The 10,382-nt window shown below is 41.1% G+C and overlaps 1 protein-coding gene across 1 annotated transcript; it reads left to right on the forward strand.

The window, feature by feature from the left end:
* Positions 1-6: 6 nt before the first annotated feature.
* LOC143293880 (dehydrogenase/reductase SDR family member 11-like) lies at positions 7-9,079 on the forward strand. Its single transcript, XM_076605215.1, has 7 exons — positions 7-312; positions 3,153-3,362; positions 4,009-4,103; positions 4,619-4,748; positions 6,062-6,148; positions 7,297-7,362; positions 8,003-9,079. The coding sequence occupies exons 1-7, from the start codon at positions 181-183 to the stop codon at positions 8,042-8,044; spliced, it is 762 nt and encodes a 253-aa protein (XP_076461330.1). The 5' UTR covers positions 7-180; the 3' UTR covers positions 8,045-9,079.
* The last annotated feature ends 1,303 nt before the right edge of the window (positions 9,080-10,382 follow it).

Raw genomic sequence — 10,382 nt, forward strand, 5'->3', positions numbered from 1 at the left:
CTGTACATACACAACATGTAACACACTGTTCCTCAAAGGATATACTGTCCTTGACCTGCATGCCTGCACGGCAATAACCTACTGTCTTCGCGACTTCAGTCAGTGCAGCCTGACACCAACCACTGCGATCCCAGAACAAAGCTGTTGGTTTTCAGCTGTTGCAAGCACAGGACTGAAAACATGGCGCACTGGGTTGGGCGTGTTGCCTTGGTTACAGGGGCCTCTGCAGGCATTGGGTACAGTGTGACCAAGGCGTTGGTGGAACGAGGAATGAAGGTGGTGGCTTGTGCTCGTAACATTGCTGCTATCCAGGTCAGTGCGTTACAAAGATAGCAAACCACGCTTAGAGGTGGCTGCACGTTGGTATGTTCTTCAATACAGAACAGAACGTAAACTTGCGAAAGACATTGAAGTTCTTTGTTGTTGTCAGCTTCCAAAAAGTAGCTGAATCATACATGGGTTTCTCTCTCTCTCCCTCCCTCTGTGTGTGTGTGTGTGTGTGTGTGTGTGTTAAATCCAAGCAAAACCTGTCGAAGTTTTCTGTAGAAAATTATGTAATTATGGACACAGTATTGATATTAGCATAATCATTTTTTTTCTCTTTTCCCCAGTTCCTCAGTTGGGAGCTAGGGAGATATCCAATTTATTTAAACTCGTACATTAAATGCATTAAGTAGTGGTTGAAACTTACAAGAATGAACGAAAACAGGCTACCGTTCAAAGCTTATCGGATGTTGTATTCCTTAGATAATAATGGCAAAAAAAACATGGGCAACGTGTGTTCGTCAGTGCCGCTTAAATTCTTATGGTTATTCTTTTGTGTGGGATAATCAGGGTGTTGAAGATATTGCAGGTTTTATAAAGTGTTTTAGACAGCGAATAGTTGATTGTAGGTGGCAAGATTGGCATGACCATATGGAAACTAGCGATAGATTTGCAAAGTTTAGAATCTTTAAAACATCGCAGGGGCCTGAACCATATATTGGGATGGAAATAAACAGATATGTAAAAAGTGCACTGACAAAATTTAGATTTGGTGTTTCAAATATTGCTGTTCACAGTTTCAGATACTGTAGTAGGAGTGAATATGTATATATGTGTCGATTGTGCAACCTGGGTAGGGAAGATGAATTGCATTTTTTTGCTATATTGCCCTGCTTTGAGTGACCTCAGACAAAGATTAATTCAACCTAAATATTATAAAGATCCCTGTGCTTTTAGATTTAATCTGCTCATGTCGTCAAAACATGAGCTTACCCAACAAAACTTGGCCATATACTTATATGAGGCATTGAAGAGACTTCGAATTGTTATTTTGTGAATGTTGTTGAATATTGTATTAGCTACTTTTGGTTGATTTGTGATGTTGGTTTATCGTGTCAAGTCATTTTCCTTGTTTATTTTCTTGTATGACCCCCTTCAGTAAGGGGCTTTGGCCTTTATCTGAATAAAACATCGTTATCGTTATCAGTTCCACTTTTTTTTTTCATTTCACGTTTTTATTGTTTCCCACTGCATACAGAGACTTTACACTGATGCTTTAGGTTGTCTGTATATCAGTTTCTCAGTTTGCTGTCTTTAAGACTGAGTTTAATGATACCACCCTAAAGGTATACCACAACGACATCTCACAATGCATGCTTGAAACACTCAGCTCGAAACCAGACCACAGTACCCCCCCGCCACCCCACCCCCCCACCCCCCACCCCCCTCCCATCTCATATTTTGACCTAATTATCTAGACAGCACATCAATACTTAAAAGACACGACACGCCATTCTAAACGAAGCCCTTTTAAATAAACACTACCAGTAGTTTATGGGGAAAAAAATCTATGTGTCATGCACTGCTACATGATGTTTATTGTGCAGACATGTATATTTATGATCATGTGGTTTATTTGATTTGTGATCTTATCTTTCGTTGGCCAAATATACTTGATCAAATGGCTAAGGGTATGGTTATGTAAGAGGGGTTTGGATGAATATGGAATAAAAAGAACTAAAAGGATCGACTTGGATGGATCGCATGCAGGCCAGGGACGTATGGAGGCCACTCACACAGGGTTTTCTATTGTATTATTACCAACAGTGAGAAAGAAAGGAGAAGAAGAAGAAGACAATGAGGTGTTGCTATAATCGTTTCGAACGTCACGGTCAGTAACGTAAATTGTCGATGCCTGATTTTTGTCGCCTCCACTTTTATATGGATGGTGTCTTTCTCAGCTCACACCAATCAGGCATTGGGTTAGATAAAAGGCAAAGCTTTACGCGTCCAACAGTCGCTGAGAAATATAACTGCTAGACACATAGAAGTCAGACAACATGCAGTCAGCCGTGTTTATGGTTGGGATACATTAATTAAGTCATTTAGCTAGCTGCACCACTTAGGTCAACTGAAGCCATGTGGCTAGCTCCTCCCAATCATTGTATTGAGCATTGACTCAAGTTGTCAGTATTATAGATAAAATTACTATTAATGTATACCAATCAAGTGTCGTTTCATATTCTGATGTTATAGGGCTTAATCGTTAGTGTTCACTTACTTCGGACTGAGCCTCAGTTCTACCAGTATAAGATTGACACAGTGTAAGCTTCACATAATCTGTACTAATGGTTTGTGTACTTAATGATCAGCAATGCCTTAGTCACTTTTTACTACACAATCTAAATGTAATAGGAATGTCATTAATTTTGATGTCAGTATTTGCTCTTCACATATGCATTGCTTATTCATGTTGTTGCCAATTCCAAACCCAATAGTAGTAGGCCTATCTCCAGTGCAGTATGCATGTCTTTACTATCCACTAGCAGTATGGCTGGCATTTGTTTGTCTGTGTCTTTTCAAGGACTGTCTTCTTCTTCTTCGTCCATGCCCTGGAATTAAACAACAGAAAACACTGTGTCAGTGTGTGACTGACCTGCATGCGTCCCTGACCTACATGCAGATTCTTTTAATCTCTCTCTCTCTCTCTCTCTCTCTCTCACACACACACACACACACACACACACACACACACACACATATATATATATATATATATATATACTGATATATATATATCTTTAATCCTTTCTATCATTATTCCTCCAAATCCCTCCTAATCAACCCTTCCCTAAGCCATTTGGTCGATTAGGTATACATTATTACAGAAACTGGGGGAGGAGCTGATCGAACATCCGGGCAGTGTGACGGCGGTGAAGTGTGACGTGTCCAAGGAGGAGGAGGTGACGGCCATGTTCCAGATGATACGTCAGCACAGCAGTCTGGGCCGTGTGGATGTCTGCATCAACAACGCTGGTCTGGCCCATAATGCACCGCTCCTCACTGGTGACACGGACAAGTGGAAACACATCTTTAGTGTGAGAAAATGCTTGTGTTTACTGATTTAAATTCCTCTGTCTTGTCATCTTTTAACTGTTTTCCTCGTCCTTGTTCCGCATGCCCACTTCAATCCGATTTTTGTTTTATCCTTTTCATAGTATAGAGACTGATTATGTCTGAACCATCTAGCAATGCCACTACAAGAGAATTTTGATCGCCTGAAACAGAAACAGACACAAAAGTAACAGAACATTTTTGGAACAATCAACAAAGAAGTGTACTTCATTTCTTTTGTTCTTTTCGTTCTCTCTTAAAATTCACTTCGCCACTCTATTTTGACACCCCATAAAATAAAATGAAACCGGAACTGACAGAGACTCTTGGTTTTACTGGCTACAATTCTCGGAAGATCTGAGGAATCTACGGAAGCCCTTCCCATGTGGACTCAATTGTGATTTGAATGCCTGTGTGTGTGTGTGTGTGTGTGTGTGTGTGTGTGTGTGTGTGTGTGTACACACACACACACAAATACTTTGTGTTTAAAAGAAGGAAGGTTACGTACAACAGAAATAATCACTATACCATTTTCACTATTCTGGATGAAAAAAAAAGAGAGAAAAGAGAGGAAGTTTTAGAATAAAAAAAAAGTTATTTTGACTATGACCTGGTTGTGACCTTCTGCAGGTGAACGTCCTGGGACTGATGATGGTGACGAAGGAGTCGTTCAAGATGATGCAGGAAAACAACATTGACGATGGTCACATCATCCTCGTCAACAGGTAAGTCGCTGTTAAATTAAGCACCTTACACAGATACAGGTTCTCACAATATGAATGGAAATTCATGATTAATTTCTGATTAATGTTTCTGATGAGTGGCCATGACTAGTTGTTTTGCCTGGATTTGTTATTTCTGACTTATAATCACTTTTTGCCATAAATAGAAAATACTGCATTATAAACATATCCATTCATTGAACAATGTATAACATGGATCAGTATTCCTGTGTCACTCTACAGTGATGATGGCCTTCACTGCACAAACAATTTGAACCTGCAGATCATCTTTTTATGGTGTCATTTAAAGAGGTTAACAGAATATTAATGGTATGGAGATATAGATTTCGATAATGTGATGTATATTTTTTATGATAAGGAAGTTATGGTAATAGTAAACTGTAGCAGGTGCACAGAACATTCGATACTTATGGGCAAGATAGTGCAAACAGTCAGATCAGATCGTCTGATCCACAATAAATCTGGCTCGCGACTGTTTTCTTTTTGTTTAATTTCAGCATTTCAGGCCATCGGGTTGTGAAAAACACGGCGGGTAACTGCTACATAGCAAGCAAGTTCGCAGTCACCGCCATCAGAGAGGGACTCCGTAACGAGCTACGGGAAATGAAATCGAAAATCAGGGTGTCGGTGAGTCTGAACCACACTCAAAGACAATGTGTTGAAGAAACGGTCACCAAGATGCTTGTTTTCGTTCCTAAAGTCTTGGGCTGAAACATTTTCTCTTGAATGCAGCAGCTGCATCGATTTTTTTTTTTTTTTTTTTTTTTTTTTTTTAAGAAAAACGCATTTGACGCTGACAAGAGGCAAACATTCTGGTATTATTTTTTTGCACTGCGAATTTCTGGAAAAAATATTTGGTGAAATAGTGAATATAAAAGACCAAATAAAACCTTTCGTTTTAGCAGATGGGAGCGTAATACTTCTGAAGTTTCAGAGTGTGTGATAGGGAGAGAATCTTTCATCCTGTCTGTTTTCATTTTTGTAAATGATATCGAATAGTAGCCTATCTTACGGATGATAGTTATTGTCCACTTAGAATTTACTAAAACTTTTCAGGATAATATATTGAGAGGTATATTCGGTTAACTGTCCTTTTATTAGCTTATTCCCAGACTAAATTGCAGAAATCACTTGATACTTTGCAAATATATTGCCATAAATGGAAAGTCTAAGTGAACCGAGGTTAAAACAACATTATTGTTTTTCACAGTAGATAGAATCCAGTAGTTAAAAAAAAACCTGTTATCAGTTAGACTAGAAGTTTTTAAGCCATTAGTCTAGAATATTTAGGCATTGAAATCTTGTTTTAAAACTCAGAATTACGGACATCACTGGGTTAACCCTTTCACCGCCAGTCAGTTTAGAGTACAAAATTCCCTTATGGTATAAACACAGAAAAGATAGTGGCTAAGAATAGCTGGGGATTCCCTCTGCGATGTATAGAAAATATGGCCTATCCTAACACTGAACATTAAGAGCAGTTGGTTCATGGATAACAGACCAATGAATGGTCATCTTTCAGTGACATGAGTCCTCTACCACGCCTGTGCATAAATGCGAGCTTGGCGGTGAAAGGGTTAAAAATGTCAAATGGTTATGTGAACGAAAAATAAACACTACACAGTTAAGGACAGTTTTGATGCAGCAACGTAGACCTATGATTTTTGGTTCATTTACCAAATAGTCATATTGTTGATTACATGTAGTTTAGTGTATTTGTGGTGCTCTCTCTCTCTCTCTCTCTCTCTCTCTCTCTCTCTCTCTCTCTCTCTCTCTCCCACGTGCTCACAATATATTCTTGAAATTTTGACGGACATGAGACTTTCCACCGCGATCTAGTTAACTGACTGACTCAGTCACGTTTTGAGTAATTGGCAAACTCAATGAACAACTTGACTGGCTGTCCCAATGACTGACATGTGTGTTCTTTGTGATGGCAGCAAGTGTGTCCTGGTGTGGTGCAAACGGAGTTTCTTACGAGTAACTTCAGCGAAGAGTTCGCCAAGACGATATATTCCTCCATGAAGGTTAGTGTGTGTGTGTGTGTGTGTGTGTGTGTGTGTGTGTGTGGAAAGAAGGTGCAGTCCCTCAATATACGCAGGATGCCAAAATAATAATAAACTTGTTCAACAACAGATTTTCACAACAGCTGGATCGGTTAATGCATCATCACTCCTCCAAGTGTAAAGCCTTCGCTCAAGTCTTCTCCATCAGACTACAAACCTTTGCAATTTATTGTAAATCCAGAACCTCAGTGCAGCTTCACGTCAAGAAGATGCTCAGGAAACGCAATTTTCAGTTAGACCACTGTAAGAAAAATGCTGCGAGCATAGGAGACCTTGATACTTGGCATTTGTTTTCTTCGAGGCTTTGGATCTTGTCAGCAGGAGAGGACTGTTTAAACTCCCAGTAAAAAAACAAGACCGTCCCTTAACTGCTGATTTTCATGATCTCATTTTACAGTGACACACAGGTACACAGTTTGTTTGGATAGAGAATAGTCAGCTTTCTTCAGCATTGTCTGTTGAATACGACAGGGTTGTCATGTCATGTATCATGTCATGTATCTTCTCCTCGCTGCTGTTTTCTCACACATCTGACACATCATCATATCATATTTTCAGCACATCCGATCAGAATGCAAGCTCTTCAGTCTGGCTTGTCTAAGAACAAATGCCGAAGTCAGCCACAAACTCATTAGAGTCATGTTGCTTTTGCGACGAGGCTGCCACACAAGAAGTCCGCCAACACATTAATTTTTGGTTTGCTGTATTGGCATGACTATGACAGTAAAAGAGACAGCTCATGGATATCAGTATCAACACGCTACTCTCCATCTCCATCGACCGCTGCACTCTGGAACGTGTTCAAATACTTGGGCCCCGTCGTCTCCAGTAATCTGTTCCTCGATGCTGAGATCAGTGACAGGTCAGCAGTAGTCTGGCAGAGCACGATCCTCACAGACAACACTAAAGGTCTGACAGACATAGGTCTACGTAATCAGCATATCTACACACACACACACACACACACACACACACACACACACACAATGTATATATGTGTAGATAGATAGATAAATAGATAGGTATACATATATACAGGTATATCTCAGTGTGTGTGTGTGTCACGGTGTGTGTGTGTGTGTGTGTGTGTGTGTGTGTGTGTGTTACAGTGTCTGCAGCCAGAAGACGTGCGGGACAGCATACTGTTTATCATGGATGCCCCGCCACATGTGGAGGTGACGTTCTCTCTGTGTCTGTCCTTCGTTGTCTCTATCTGTCCTCTGTCTCAAATTTTCCACCCCACCCTTATCTCTCTGTTTTGCTTAAATTGTTGACTGTAAAATTGTCATTCTCAGTTTATTTTGCCTACGTGCGCACGCTTGTAAATATTTGTGTGTGTATGTTCGTGCTAGGTATTTCTTCTCTCGCATGCGGCATAGAGAAAAATATAAAAACAGTGATCGAGTCTTGAAACTTAAATGTTGCCAAGGAAGCCGTTCTAGAGGGGAGATCAGAGAGAATAGTCTTGATAAATGGTCGAGACTCGTGCCCGAACTGTTGTGCATTTAGCATGCGATAACGCAACACCAGGGTGTGCGAGTTGTATGTATGCTATGTGTGTGTGTGTGTGTGTATGCGCGCGCGCACACATGACTTCAAGCTTATGTGTTCGTGCATGTCGATCACACACACACACACACACACACACATATATATATATATAGATATAGATATATATGCATGTATAAATATTAATTTTGAGTGTATATTGGTTTGTGCAAGAGTGAGAAAGAGAGAGAAAGGGAGACATACAGAGAGAAGAGTCCTTTGGGTTTTTTGTAATTCTTTTTCTTTTTGATTTAATTCTGTCTCCAGATAAACGATATCCTAGTTCGTCCAGTGGAACAAATTTTCTAATCGACCGCACAAACGTGAAAGGAGAACTATCATGGATCAACGTCCTTCCAATCTTCCCCGCCCTGTCTCACCGCATCATCACTAGAAGGCCATCTTTCACTGCCACTTTGTGCTCTGTTTCAGCTTTAAAGATAATCTGTTGCTGACATTTTGTGCTCTGCTTTAACTTCAAATGCGCCTAGCCACCGTAGCAAAGTGGTTATTCTCGCGGACTGACGGCTGGGAGGGCGTGGTTCGAATCCCAGCAGAGTAGGTTTTTTTCGCCCGCGGACAGGTCCTACTCGGAGATGAGTGTGCTATGGGCTTAGATGAGAAGACCAGGAGCAAACTGTCGAGGGTCATTCGTCTTTGGGCGTGTTGCCCAAATTTCCTAACAAACGCTGCAAGTGTTTGTATATCTCGGGCCTTGTTAACGCCGGGATATCATTAGGAAAGGAAGCGTAGAGTACAGCCGTTGCAACATCGTCATCCTCCTACTCCTCCACCCCCAGACGCTGGGACTGCGACAGACGACCTCGGATATGGCTGCGTATGGAGATTTGGAATGAGCGGCGTGGGAGTAATGCCACTAAAACGGTGTCAATTATGATGTAGCAAAATAAAATTTAAAAAAATATATATAAAAGGCACATTTCGCTACCGTCATTTTGTGTTCAGTTTTAGCTGCACGACAGCTTTCTAAATAGGGAGGATACTTGCTGTGAGAGTACTTTCTATTCACTATCCCTTAACCCCTTCCCATCAAAACAAACACAAACTTCGATCACCTGCATTGATTAATTTCTGTTTTGGATACTGTTTGGTCGCTTTTCAAAAGAATGGTCAATCTCATTTTATATTCATGTGTCATCACCAGTGTTAGGATTGTGCAGACCAAGACAGGGACATCCAGGTATCGTTACTTGCAGAGGTGTGGCCGCTTCCAGTGACCATTTTTGTAGTGGATTAAGTCAGTGGTTGGAAAAAAAATACACCCAGAACCCCGGAAACCATAGCCTACATAACTGATAAACAAATTTGAATAAAGGATATCAACATTGATGTGAGACTGAATGTATCAACTTGTGTGTGTGTGTGTGTATGTGTGTGTGTACCAATGAGAGAGAGAGAGGGAGAGAGAGAGAGCAGTCTGCTGATATGCATAGTTGATGTGACTAAGCATGCCTTTTGGTTTACTGGCATTGACCCAATTCGAAGCTTTACTCATGACCCTATAGGATTTAATTTAGGCAGTGCAGAATATACAGTGAGTTAATTTTTTCATGTATACATTTACCTGTAACTCTCTATTGTCTGGTTTGCCTGTTTCATCCATTCAGTCCCTTCAGCGCATACGAAATTCTGCTGCCCGACTCGTCCTCAGAAAGAAAAGATCTGAGCACATCACTCCTCTTTTGCAACATCTCCACTGGCTCCCTGTCTCACACCGAATAAATTACAAGATCAGCACTCTATGTTATAGATGCATTCACAAAACTGCCCCTTCCTATCTCCGCGGCTGCCTTCACCTCTACACTCTATCTCGCTCACTACGATCGGCTTCGGATCCACTCTGTTTACGCATACCCAGATTCAAACACTCGACTGTTGGCCGCCGTTCTTTCTCTGTCTCTGGACCTTGCGATTGGAATGAACTTCCTCTTTCGCTTCGTCAAGTCTCCACACTCAGCTCTTTCAAGTCTGGCCTTAAAACCCACCTCTTCCCAAAATAGCCTCCATTGCCTGCCCTTCCCTGTCTTTAGTTTCTACAGTTTTAGAGTTATGCATGCGTGTGAATGACTGGTGCGAAAGCGCTTTGATTTGTCTCTGCATAAGATTCAGCGCTATATAAATACCATTATTATTATTATTTCTTCTTTCTAGGGTTCGAGATAAATAGGCTTGGGACATGTAAAGTTCATCATCACATCAGTCACACACACACACACACACACAAACACGCACACACACACATATATATTCGAACGATTGTTGTCCATGTCTTGATGTCTTCGTTTCCACAAAGAAGGGGGTGAAATATCAATGACAGGGAAATCCTTGATGGCTCGTAACATCATGTGATTCCTTCACCTGGGGTGAAGGGGGAGGAGAGGAGCGTATGGGAGGGGGTATACCAATACTTACATAATTATATCGATCGCAGGTGGCAGAAGGTATCTTCTGGGCGTGGACTGGCCCGACCAGTCGTCTGTACACCCGCAGAGCCTGACCCCAGACCCAGGATGACAAGATTGTTTTTGTATTCATTCAGTCTTTGTAAAAGGAAGAAAAAAATCGACGTGACAAATAATTCATTGTGTAGGCTCAGCGCTCAAGCTTTCAACCAGGGGAGTAGCTG

The sequence above is a fragment of the Babylonia areolata genome, chromosome 1 (genome assembly GCF_041734735.1).
Source record: "Babylonia areolata isolate BAREFJ2019XMU chromosome 1, ASM4173473v1, whole genome shotgun sequence".
Classification (NCBI taxonomy): domain Eukaryota; kingdom Metazoa; phylum Mollusca; class Gastropoda; order Neogastropoda; family Buccinidae; genus Babylonia; species Babylonia areolata.